Source organism: Otolemur garnettii, unplaced genomic scaffold, assembly GCF_000181295.1.
Source record: "Otolemur garnettii isolate 467f Iridium unplaced genomic scaffold, OtoGar3 scaffold00096, whole genome shotgun sequence".
NCBI classification, from domain to species: Eukaryota; Metazoa; Chordata; class Mammalia; order Primates; family Galagidae; genus Otolemur; species Otolemur garnettii.
Genome location: NW_003852491.1, coordinates 2,694,033 through 2,707,626, shown reverse-complemented (window position 1 = coordinate 2,707,626; position 13,594 = coordinate 2,694,033). Strand labels below are relative to the sequence as shown.

Genomic DNA, 13,594 nt, shown 5'->3' with positions numbered 1-13,594 from the left:
CCACCCTCGGTATATGGGGCCGGCGCCTTACTCACTGAGCCACAGGCGCCTCCCAGAAATACTGTTGTAGGATCTTTTTACCAACATGTATATTATCACTTAAAGGCAGACTATGATAGGGTAGGAAGGTATACATAAGCCCCACCCCAATCACTAAAATAACACAATAAGAGTGACATTTTTGGCTGTCGAGGTGGCTTATGTCTATAATCCTAGCACTCTGGGAGGCCAGGGTGGGTGAATTGCTTGAGCTCAACAAGTTAGAGACCAGCCAGAGCCAGAGCAAGACCCATCTCTAAAAAAAGAGCCGAGTGTTGTGGTAGGTGCCTGTAGTCCCAGCTATTTGGGAGGCCAAGGCAAAAGCATCACTTGAGCCCAAGAGTTAGAGGCTTTTGTGAGCTATGACACCATGGCACTGTACCCAGGACAATAGAGTGAGACCCTATCTCAAAATAAAAGGGCGGCGCTTGTGGCTCAGAGTAGGGCACTGGCCCCATATGCCAGAGGTGGTGGGTTCTTAACCCAGCCCTGGACAAAACCTGCAATAAAAGAAAAAAAAAGAAAGAGAAAAGAAAAAGCCAAAAAAAGGAATAAAATGGTGTTAGATAATGATTCAACTTCCCCCTTTACATGTGGATAACTATTTTCCCCAGTGCCATTTGTTGAAAAACTGTCCTTTCCCCATTGGATGGTCCTAGCACTCTTCAAAGGAGTAAAATGGATTCATAAAAATTACTCAACTAAAAGTATGCAGAAATTTAAAAAAAAATGGAAACAAAAACAAATGGGACAAATAGAAAAAACTAACCAAAATGTAAATTTAAAATCAAGAAAGTCACATAGGCTCAGCGCCTGTAGCCCAAGTGGCTAAGGTGCCAGCCACATACACCAGAGCTGGTGGGCTCAAATCCAGCCTGGGCCCGCCAAACAACAATGACAACTACAACCAAAAAATAGCCAGGCATTATGGCAGGCGCCTATAGTCCCAGCTACTTGGGAGCCTGAGGCAAGAGGATCGCTTAAACCCAGGAGTTGGAGGTTGCTGTGAGGTGTGACGCCTTGGCACTCTACCTAGGGTGACAGCTTGAGGCTCTGTCTCAAAGAAAAAAACAAGAAAGAAAGAAAGTCACGTAAAATATGAGTTCCATATAATGGAGTAATATTCTGCAATAAGAAGGAATTAACTATTTATATACAACATGGAAAATTTCAAAATAATTATTCTGATAGAAGGAATTCAGGCTGGGTATAGTGGCTTATGATTGTAAACCTAGCCCTCCCGGAGGCCAAGACAAGAGAAGTGCTTGAGCTCCAGAGTTCCAGACCAGCCTGAGAAAGAGCAAGATCCTGGCAGTTCCCGTAACTCAGAGGGTAGGGCGCCAGCCATTTGAACCCATCCCAGGCTAGCTAAACAATAACAGCAACTGCAACAGAAAATTAGCCGGGTGTTGTGGTGGGCACTTGTAGTCCCAGCTACTTGAGAGGTTGAGGCAAGAAAATCACTTAAGCTCAAGAGTTTGAGGTTGCTGTGAGCTGTGACACCACGGCACTCTACCAAGGGTGACCTAGTGAGATGCTGTCTCAAAAAAAAGAAAAGAAAAGAAAGAAATAGCGAGATCCTATCTCTACTAAAAGTAGAAAATTTAGCTAGGCATTGTGTTTGGTGCCTATGGTCCCAGCTACTCGGGAGGCTGAGGCAGGAGTATTGCTTGAGCCCAGTGGTTTAGGTAGCTGTGAACTGAAGCCATGGCCCGCTAGCCTGAGGCATCAACGTGAGACTCTGTTAAAAGAAAGAGAGACAGAGACAGGGAGGCAGGGACAGAAGAGTGATTCCAGACTTCCCCCAAAGGACAAATGGTATGATTCAATTTATATACATATAATTCTAGAAAATGCAAAATGTTCTGTAGCCTTAGAAGGTTAGTAGTTCCTGGAGATGGGGAAGATGCAGGGAAAGGTAAGAGGAAAAGATTACAAAAAGGCAGGAGGGAACTTTTGGGATGATGGATATGTTTGTTATCTTGATCGTGATGATGGCTTCACAGCTGTATACATGTGTCAAAACTCATCAAAGTATGCACTTTAAATATGTGAATTAATAAAAGTGTTCCAAGAAAGTTTGATGAGAAACAGAATATTTACATCATTTCAAAACACTTCCCACGAACTTATAAATTTAAAAGAAAGGCTGGGAATGGTGGCTTATGCCTGTGATCCTAGCATTTTTGGAGGCTGAGGTGGGAGGATGGCTTGAGGCCAGGAGTTCATGACCAGCCTGAGGCAGGTCATAAGACCTTGATTCTACAAGGAAGAGAGAGAGAGAGAGGGAGGGAGGGGAGAGAGAAAGAAAAGGAAGGAAGGAAGGAAATAAATAAATTAATTAATTAATTAACAGGGCAGGCTGACATGTGCCTATTTAGTCCCAACGACTTGGGCGGAGACAGGAGTATTGCTTTGAGCCTAAGAATTTGAAGTTGTGGTAAGCTATGATCAGGCTGCTGCACTCTAGCCTGGTCGACAAGTGAGACTTGTGTTCAAAACTTGTAATAATAATTAAGAAATACATTTTTTTAGAAAGGGCAAAATAGAGATCCCTTTAATCAAGGGATCAAAGAGAATTTTGTCAGGATTAGGACAAATCAAAACCCAGCACCCCCTGGTCAGATTCAATGAGGACACAGCACTATCCCTGTCCTGTTCCTGTCGAAGAAGCTCAACTTGAACCTGATCATGAGGAAACATCACACAAACTAAACCAAGGAACATGTTTCAAAATAGCTGGTCTGTCATATATTTAGGGGTCCTCAAATGTTTTAAACAGGGGGCCAGTTCACTGTCCCTCAGACCCTTGGAGGGCCAGACTGTGGGTCCCGGGATGAGTTGGCTGCTAAGCAAGACAGGCGACGGTGGCAAAAACACCTGGCGGGCCGGATAATAATAGGCCTTCTCTGGGAGGCTGAGATGGGTGGATTGCCTGAGCTCGCTAGTTTGAGACCAGCTTAAGCAAGAGTGAGTTGCCATCTCTAAAAACAGAAAAACTGGACAGCACCTATAGCTCAAAGGAGTAGGGCTCTGGCCCCATATACTGGAGGTGGCGGGTTCAAACCTGGCCCTGGCCAAAAAAAAACTGCAAAAAAAAAAATAAATAAATAAAATAAAATAAAAATAGAAAAACTTTAGCTGGGCATTGGGGCAGGTGCCTGTAGTTCCAGCTACTCAGGAGGCTGAGACAAGGGGATCGCTTGAGCTGAAGAGTTTAAAGTTGCTGTGAGCTATGATGACTACCAGGGCAGATTAAGAATCTGTCTTAGACGGCACCTGTGGCTCAAAGGAGTAAGGCACCAGCCCCACATGCCAGAGGTGGCAGGTTTGAATCCAGCCCTGGCCAAAAACTGAAAAAAAGAAAAAAAAAGAAAAAAGAATTTGTCTCAATAAAAAAAAATTAATAGGCTGGGATCCCACAGCTAGGTGGGTGGGTTCCAGCCTGGCCTGGGCCTGCTACACAAACAAACAAAAAATAGCCAGGCATTGTGGCGGGTGCCTGTAGTCCCAGCTACTAGGGAGGCTGAGGCAAGAGAATGGCCCAAGAGTTTGAGGTTGATGTGAGCTATGACGCCAAGGCACTCTACCGAGGGTGACAAAATGAGACTCTTGTCTCAATAAAAAAAAATTAATAATAAGAATAAAAAAATTTAAAAAGCAATTCTTAATTCTAGACTGGATACTTTTGCTAAAAGGGCATCATTAGTATAATTACTATAAGTAATTACTATTACTTATCACCTAAAAGAGGTGATAAGATTAGATGATATCAACATTAATTTCTTTATTTCTTTTTTTTCTTTTTCTTTGCAGTTTTTGACCAGGGCCAGGGTTTGAACCCACCACCTCTGGTATATGGGGCCAGCGCCCTACTCCTTGAGCCAGAGGCGCTGCCCCTAATTTCTTTATTTCAATGGTTGTATTGAGGTTATATAGGAGAATTGCCTGGCTTGTAAAAAATATACACTAATTTATCCCACAGTGACATGGCATGTATTCGGATCTATTTCCAGGTTGTATCAGCAATTTACTCCCTTGGTTCAAGGGGAAAAAAGCTATTTTTCTGTACTTTGAACTTTTTTCTTAGTTTTTGATTTTTAAAGAAATTTTTTCTATTTATACTTTTGTTCATGTATGTGAGATATCGGTGGCAGATAGTCATAAACTGCAATAGCTGGGTCGAAAGTTAGAAACATTTTAAAAGGTGAGAAATATTTCAAATTTGCCTTTCAAAGAGAATCTACCAGTTTACAACCTTGTCAGCAACTTACGAAAACACCTGTTTCTTCTTTCTGCTTGTGGGCATCCCGGAACACTTTCATCTTCGCCAATCTGTTAGCTTACTTTAATTTGTATTTCTATAGTCGCCAAGGAGGTTGAGAAACTTCTCGGGTATTCTTATGTGTTTACATACATTTGCGTTTCTTTTTTTGTGAGTCATGACATTCTTGGTCCGATTTAGAAGTCATTCACATTTTTTCTTTTTAAATATAAGAGCTTTGTGCCTTTACTCTCTCCCCCTACATTTTCCCCTCTCTCGCTCCTGACTTTCTTCTCTCTTTTCTCTCTCTTACTCATCGCTTCCCCCGACTCTCTTCCCTCTAATATAAAACAAAACAAAAAATACTTAAAAGAATTATGAGAGCTTTTCGTATATTAAAGGAAATTTGATGTTTATCTACAGTATGAAACGTAAAGACTTTTTCTTTCAGCTCATTTTTTCTCTACCTTTTAATTCAATCCATGATATTTTTATACTGTACTGCTACTTTAAGTCTTATGTAGCTAAGTTTCTGTTTTAGCAACTGAGGTTTGTGGTTCGCTTCTTCCCCCCACCCCCGCTGAAACAGTCTCACTTTGTCGCCCTCGGTAGGGAGCCATAGCCTCATAGCTCACAGCAGCCTCAAGCTCTTGGGCTCAAATGATCCTCTTGTCTCAGTCCCCCACGTAGTAGGACTACAGATGCCCACCACAATGCCCAGATAGTTTTAGAGACAGGGTCTCACTTTTGCTCAGCCTGGTATCAGAACTGAAGCAATTCACCTGCCTCAGCCTCCCAGAGTGCTAGGAGTACAGGCTGTGAGCCACCATGCCTGGCAAACCTGGCTTTAATTTACGTTTTTCCAAATGGTTAGCCAGTTACTCTATCACCAGTTACTGCACTAATTTTATTTTTTCTTCCCTGATTTGAAATACAGTTTTACCATATATTAGTTTTTCAAATGTATCTGGTCTACTACAAATCCCTTTTGTTAATCTCCCTTTCACCTTGTGTACCAGTACTACCCTTTTTTCATGAATGCAGCTTTATTATTATGCTTCGATATTTACTAGGGTTAATCCTGCTTTATTACTTTCCCTTTTCAGAACTTTCCTGGCTGGTCTCACTTGTTTATTTTTCCACTTGAACTTTAGACTCAGTGAGTCCACTTTCCAATAAAAAAAAAATTGCATAATGTATGTTTATTGCTATAAAATTAAAGATAAAGGTTAATTTAGGTGGAATATGCATCTTTATACCAGTAAATCTTGTAACAGATGAATAGGGTATGTGTTTTCATTTATTTCTTCTTTCACTTTCCTGCATTTTTGCTGTTTAATAGTGGGCACTGGTGCTCTTTTAAGTACATCTTTCTTTTTTTTTTTTTTTTTTGAGACAGAGCCTCAAGTTGTCCCCCTGGGTAGAGTGCCCTGGCATTACAGCTCACAGCAACCTCCAACTCCTGGGCTCAAGCGAGTCTCCTGCCTCTGCCTCCCAAGTAGCTGGGACCACAGGCGCCCGCCACAACGCCTGGCTATTTTTTGGTTGCAGCTGTCATTATTGTTTTGGCGAGCCCAGGCTGGGGATTCGAACCCGCCACCTTAGGTGTACGTGGCTGGCACCTTAGCCGGTTGAGCTATAGGTGCCAAGCCAGTACATCTTTCATTTTGTTTTTTAACCTTCCTTTTCTGAAACATAGAAATGCTGTAGCTTTTGTAACCAACTACTGTATCAACTTAATAAATTGTTCATAAGAGACTTTCCAATGGTACTCTTGGATTGTCTCGATTTGCAGTCATGTCACCTGTAAGAGGTTGTTATATTGTCTCTACTTTGTAATTTTTTTAATTCTTATTTTTAATCTTTCTTTCTTTCTTTCTTTCTTTCTTTCTTTCTTTCTTTCTTTCTTTCTTTATGTTTTTTTGAGACAGTGCCTTCCTTTGTCACCCTGAGTAAAGTGCCCTGGCTTCATAGCTCACTCTAGTTCAAACTTTTGGGCTCAAGCAATCTTCTCTCCTCAGCTATAATGCCCAGCTAGTCTTTCTATTTTTAGTAGAGATGGGGTCTCACTCTTGCTCAGCCTGGTCTTGAACTCCCGAGCTCAAGTGATGCACCAGTCTTGGCCTCCCAGAGTGCTGGGATTATAGACGTGAGCCACCATGTCTGGCCCTTATTTTTTAATCTTGATATATCTAGAATAATTTTTAATGACATTGGCAATATTATCTTTTTCCTGACTTCAGTGGAAAATGCTTCTAATGTTAAACATTAAATATGATGTCAAGCATATTTTTATCATGTCAATACTGGATGTTTAATTTTATCAAATACTTTTTTTTTTTTGAGATATTGTCTCACTATGTTGCCCTTGATAGAGTGCTGTGACGTCATAGCTCATAGCAACCTCCAACTTTTGGGCTTCAGTGATTCTCTTGCCTCAGCCTCCCACATAGCTGGGCTTTTTGTTGTTGTTGTTGTTGTTGTTGCAGTTGTCATTGTTGTTTAGCTGGCCCTGGCTGGGTTTGAACCCACCAGCCTCAGTGTATGTGCTGGCACCGTAACCACTGTGCTACTGGTGCCGAGCTTATTAAATTCTTTTAGCTCTATGGAAGATCGTGTAATTATTCTCATCTAACCATTGTTAAGAGTTCCTCTAATAACAATACAGAGTCTGAATAGCATAGAGTTTGAGAGGCCAGACTGGCTGTTTCTAAATTCTAGAAATTCTAGATGTGCCATTTATTATCTGTGTGACTTTGGCAAGCTTCTTAGCTTCTCTATGCCTTGGTTAGCTCCTCTGTGAAATAGAGTTAATAGTAGAACTAGTTCAAGGGGTTGTTACAGGATTTAAATGAATAAAATCAGGCAGGGCACAGTGGCTCATGCCTGTAATCCTAGCACTCTGGGGGGCTGATGCAGTTGGATTGCTTGAGCTTAGGAGTTCAAGACCAGCCTAAGCAAGATTGAGACCCCCATCTCTACTAAAAATAGAAAAACTAAGGCTGGGTGAGGTGGCTCATGCCTATAATCCTAGCACTCTGGGAGGCTGAGGAGGGTGGATTGCCTGAGCTCACAAGTTTGAGACCAGCCTGAACAAGAGCGAGACCCCATCTCTGAAACATAGCTGAGTGTTGTGGCAGGAGCCTGTAGTCCAGGCTACTTGGAAGGCTGAAGCAAGAGAATCATTTGCGCCCAAGAGTTTGAGGTTGCTGTGAGCTATAACGCCATGGCACTCAATCCCAGGATGGTGGAGTGAGACTCTGTCTCTGAACAAAATGAAAACAAAAATAGAAAAACTAGCCAGATGTGGTGGTACATGCCTGTAATCCCAACTACTTGAGAGGTTGGAGCAAGAGGAACACTTGAACCCAAGAGTTTGAGGTTGCTGTGAACTATGATGATGCTACGGCATTCTACCCAGGGCAACAGAGTGAGACTTTGTCTAAATAAATAAATAAACAAGCAAACAAACAGGCTAATCCTAAAATTTGTATAAAAATGGAAAGGCTGCAGAATAGCCAAAACTATCTTGAAAAATAACAGGGTTGGAGGACTCCTAAATTTCAAAAGTTATTATTAACAGAAAGTATGGTAATTAAATAAAATAAACATATACAAATAGACATAAAGTAGACACACAAATCAAAGAATAGTACTGACAATCCAGAAATCAATTCTCACATTTATGATCAATCCATTCTCAAAAAGAATGGCAAAACAATTTGATGGGGAGGGAGAAGGGAGGTGGGAATGGGTGGAGGGAGGGGGATTGGAGGGATCACTTCTGTGGTTTATCTTACAAGGGTACAAGTAAACCTTTCTAGGAGTGGAATGCGAACGTTTTGGCACAATAACTAGGTAAATGACATGAAGGCTATGTTAGCCAGTTTGATGAAATGTTTTGAAATGTATGTGAAAACACCACACTGTACCCCAGAAGTGCATTAATGTACATAGTTACCATTCAGTAAAAAAAAAAAAAAAAAAAAAACAATTTGATGGGGGAAAGAGTAGTCTTTTCAATGACTGGTACTGGAATGACAAAATATTCAAACGAGAAAAGAAGAAAGTGTTGACCTACCTCTTATCATGTACAAATATTAACTTAAGATGGATCAAAGATGTTAAAGGAAAGATCTAAAGCTATGAAACTCTTGGCAGAAAGCATAGGAGTCTTTATGAGGTTGTATTTGCACTGGTTTCTTAGATACGGCACCAAAAGCACAGCAACAATAGAAAAAAATATATCACAAATTATCAAAATTAGACAGTTTGCTGGATCAAAAGAACTACCAAGAAAGTGAAAAGACACTCCCCATAATGAAAGAAAGTAATTTCAAATCATATATTTGATTAGGGACTTGCATCTAAAGAGTTAAAAAGTCTTACGACTCAATAAAAAGACATATAACTCAAGTTGGCCAGGAACAGTGGCTCACACCTATAATCCTAGTGCTCTAGGAGGCTGAGGTGGAAGAACCCCTTGAGCTTAGGAGTTCAAGACCAGCCTGAGCAGGAGCAAAACCCCATCTCTACTAAAAATAGAAAAAGCATCCCAGTGTTGTGGCGGGTGTCTGTAGTCCCAGCTACTTGGGAGCTGAGGCAGGAGAATCATTTGCATATAGAAGTTTGAGGGTGCCTTGAACGAGGCTGATGCCCTAGCACTTTATCCTGATTCAATAGAGTAAGGGAAAAAAAGACACATAATACAAATAAAAAATGTACAAACCGTATAGGTATTTATCCACGGAAGATATACAAATGGTATAGCAAACAGGCACATGGAAAGCAGCTCAATATCAACAGTCATGAATGTGCAAATCAAAACCACAGCGAGATATATCACATCATACTCCCTAGGGTGACCACAGTAAAAATAATAACAACAAGTGCTGACAAGAATATGGACAAATTGGAATCCTCATATGCTGGGCTGGTCAAAATGCAAAATAGTGCAACCATTTGCCAGCCACTGCGGACTGTAAAACAGCCTGGCAGTTCCTCAAAAAGTTAACCATAGAGTTACCCACCAATTCCACTTCTAGACATATACTGAAGAGAAATTAAAAACTTGTACATAAATGTGTACAGCGGTTTTATTCATAAGAGTCAAAAGGCAGATTTAACTCGAATGCCCACACACTGATGAATGCATAAACAAAAAATTAATACATCTCGTCAATGGAATATTGTTTGGCATAAAAAGGAAGGAAGAACTGATGCATGTTACCACGTGGATGGACCTCGAAAGGATCATGGAAAAGAAACCAGACACAAAGGGCCACATTATTATATGATTCCATCTGTATGAAATGTCTAGAACAGGCAAATCCATAGAGACAGGCAGTAGATTAATGGGTGCCAAGGGCTGGGGTGGGGGATTGGAAGATTAGCAGGTGTTAGTTAAAGGATACGGCTTTCTTTGGGGGGGGTGAAGAAAATATTCTAAAATTGTGGTGATAGCTGCACAACTCTTTGAATATGCTAAAAACCATTGAATTGTACACTTTCAATGTGTGTAGGATATGTGAATAATGTCTCAATAAAGCTTTTATCATAAAAATGGCAATTTCATATGGTTCAATCTAGTCTTCTAACACAGCTTAAATAGCCTTGGCATACTAGGGTATGGTTTGCAGATTTTTTTTTTTTTTTGAGACAGAGCCTCAAGCTGTCACCCTGGGTAGAGTGCCATGGCGTCACAGCTCACAGCAACCTCCAGCTCCTGAGCTCAAGTGATTCTCCTGCCTCCGCCTCCCGCCTAGCTGGGACCACAGGCGCCTGCCACAACACCCGGCTATTTTTTGGTTGCAGCCGTCATTGTTGTTTGGTGGGCCCGGGCTGGATTTGAACCTGCCAGCGGTGTATGAGGCTGGCGCCTTAGCCTCTTGAGCCACAGGCACTGAGCCTGGTTTGCAGATTTAATCAGGTTTACATATGAAACTTGGAAGAGAAAAGGAAGTGTGGATTATTTTCATGGAGATATGGGACAGAAGGCAAACAATGTGGGGATCGGGGATCGGGAACCTTGTGTGCTTAGGATAGGAAAGACTTGGGCTTTTTCTCATAGGAGGAGGCGAAAGAACCAGCAGAGTGGGAGATGTTCAAGAAATAGAAACAAGGGGCACCTGTAGCTCAGTGATTAGGGCGCTGGCCACGTGCTCTGGGGCTGGTGGGTTTGAACCTGTCCCGGACCTGCTAAACAAAACAAAACAAAACAAACAAACAAAAAAATAGCTGGGCATTGTGGCAGGCACCTGTAGTCCCAGCTACCAGGGAGGCTGAGGGAAGAGAATCGCTTGAGCTGAAGAGTTTGAGGTAGCTGTAAGGTATGATGCCACAGTACTCTACCAAGGGTGACAAAATGAGACTCTGTCTCAATTTAAAAAAAAAAAAAAAGGGGGGCGGTGCCTGTGGCTCAAAGGGTAGAGCACCAGCCCGGCTCCATATGCCAGAGTGACGGGTTCAAACTCAGCCCTGGCTGAAAAAAAAAGTCCTGGCACCTTTAGCACAGTGGTTACAGCATCGGCCACATATACCCAGGCTAGCGAGTTTGAACCCAGCTTAGGCCAGCTAAACAACAATGACAACTGCAACAAAAAATAGCAGGGCATTGCAGTGGGCACCTGTAGTCCCAGCTACTTGGGAGGTAAGCCCAAGAGTTGGAGGTTGCTGTGAGCTGTGACACCACTGCACTCTACCGAGAGCAACATAGTGAGATTCTATCCCCCCCCCCACCAAAATAAAGAAATACAAACAAAACTGATGGATAGATTCCCAAATTCAGGTGGAAGAAATAACCTTGGAAGGAGTCCAGACTCTCCTCCAGAAGACTAGACAGAGGAAGGAGAAGATGGGTTCAGATACTGATTAGTTGATGGGCCAGAGAAGCTTTTCCTTACAGGCCTCAATTTTCTGAGGAAAGAAGACAAAATCATTTGTGAACATGAGAGAAGGAATAGCAGGATCATGGGTTTGAGAAGAGGGAGATTAGGAGAGTTAGTGAGGCAGGTGGGAGACGGAACTCGGAGAGCACACAGGAGCATTGCAGGCCCACCTGGCAACAGAGGCATGATTTCTGAAGCGGAGTGAATCAGAGCTCCTGAAGTTTCCCCTGCAGTCTCCTGAATCTTCATTTGAGAGCAGTCTCCTCCTGAGTCATCTCTGCTTCAGGCCAGACAACCCTGATTCTTTTAACGTTACTCATACATTTTGGCTTCGAGCCTTTTGCTCTCTGGACGGTTGCCTCTGAACTTGCTGCCTTTTGGCAACATGAGTTCCAGAACTAAATGTTCTTCCCTGGCGAGGAATGACCCAAGTCCATCTCCCTGATTCTGGGCCCTATGCTTTCATTAATCCAGCCTGGGATGGCAGGAGCACATCTGGCAGCCTCATTGCATTGGGTCAGTGCCAAACTAATCCAAAGAGCAGAGAGAAATCTGTCTGATAAGGCCCTAGCCCCCCTTTTAGCCATGACAGAACACAGGGTGGAAGGAGACCAGTGGTTTGTTAAAGAAGCCAAAAAAAAGATGTTTAACCTGTTAGCTAGTAAAGAATATCTAGAAGTGTGAGATCAGGGATCAGGAGTGAAACATATAGTAGGCCCTTCCCCAGGGACATCTCATTGGCAAAGGCAGCCAGCAGGCACAGCTCTCAACTGTCTTTTTTTTTGTAAAGATAAAGTCTCACCCTGTCCCCCAGGACAGAGCACTGTGGAGTCAGCCTCACTCACAGCAACCTCAAACTCCTAGGCTTAAGTGATCCTCCTGCCTCAGCCTCCCAAGTAGCTAGGACTACAGGTGCCTACCGGAACACCCAGCTAATTTTTCTATTTTTACTAAAGATGTGATCCTGCTCTCGCTCAGGCTGCTCTCAAAACTCCTGAGTGCAAGTGATGGTCCACCCTCAGCCTCCCAGAGGGCACCACCACGTCCAGCCTCGTTTGGCTCCTTTCTTCCTCCTAGAAGACTTCCTGGATTAGGTGTCTCCCCCCAGGCTGGATTACATGTCCCTCTTCTGTGTTCCCATGGCACTGCCCATGTGGCTTCCCTCCTGCACAGGACTGAGCAGCCCACATCAGAACTCATTCACTGTCCCTCTCTCTACTAAGTCTGTGGAGTAGGCTCTTGTTCACCAGCGTATCCCCTGTTCATGGCACATAGGGACCAGGTGTTCAACAAATGCGTGTTGAAGGAATGAAGTTCTTAAGATTAAATGAGATAATGAATGTTTAACCCAAGCTTCCCAAACCACACCAGCTAAGAAAAAACAGAGACATTAAAAAAAACAAAACAAAACACAACTTATCCACCCTTCACCCCCTCTGCTGCTGTGAAATTCTCCCCAAAGACAAATGGGAAAACTCAGGGAAGAGAGCCCAGATTCAGGAAGCAGAATGCAGAGGCTCTGCCACTTCCCAACTCTGTGACTTACCCTATCTGTGCCTCAGTTTACTACTCCTTGAGATGATTTATAAGGTCGCACCAAGATTAAATAAGCTAATATTTGCATAGTGCTTGTAATAGTACCTGGAATGTAGTAAAGTAAATGTCATACAAGTATCAATGAAAACCTCACAGATGGCTCAGTGCCTCTAGCTCAAGTGGCTAAGGTGCCACCCACATACACCAGAGCTGGTGGGTTCGAACCCAGCCCAGGCCCACCAAACAACAATGGCAACTAAAATCAAAAAGTCACTGGGCGTTGTGATGGGCGCCTGTAGTCCCAGTTACTTGGGAGGCTGAGGCAAGAGAATCACTTAAGCCCAGGAGTTGGAGGTTGCTTTGAGCTGTAATGCCACAGCACTCTACCCAGGGTGACAGCTTGAGGCTCTATCTCAAAAAACAAAAAAACAAAAAAACAAAAAACCCTTGCAAGTCCTCCTGGCTACCTTACTGGGTCCCTTCTCTTCCATCCTGGTTGTCTGTGATGATTTCCCACTACTGTTGATGCCAGAAATGGCAGCTGATCCAGTCATGTGGGGTTCAGGCAGCCTATGCGTATTGGTTAGGTTGCAGTCAGCCATATCCTACAGTAGCCCAAACCATCCCTTCTCCCACTTGAATATATACATGTATATACAGACATATATGTACACCTGTGAATCTGCTGAAGATCGCATAGATTCTGATTTGGAATTTGGAGCCGACCTGAGATTTCACCTTTCTAAAAAGCTGCCAGATGGCTGATTTTGGAGGTCCATGAACCACATTTTTACTGAACGATTACCTAAACCAGTGTTTCTCAACCTTTTTAATCTTGCAGCACACTTGAACCTATAGTTAAACTTCC

The 13,594-nt window shown here is 42.8% G+C and overlaps 1 protein-coding gene across 1 annotated transcript in view; it reads right to left on the bottom strand.

Annotated features, from left to right (window-relative positions):
- Positions 1-11,487, bottom strand: part of TNRC6A (trinucleotide repeat containing 6A) — a 133,727-nt gene extending 122,240 nt beyond the window's left edge. Inside the window, exon 1 of the mRNA XM_023516750.1 lies at positions 11,361-11,487. Within this exon, the coding sequence (XP_023372518.1) occupies positions 11,361-11,439 (79 nt within the window). The 5' untranslated portion in view covers positions 11,440-11,487. The remainder of the gene's footprint in view (positions 1-11,360) is intronic.
- Between the last annotated feature and the right edge of the window lie 2,107 nt (positions 11,488-13,594).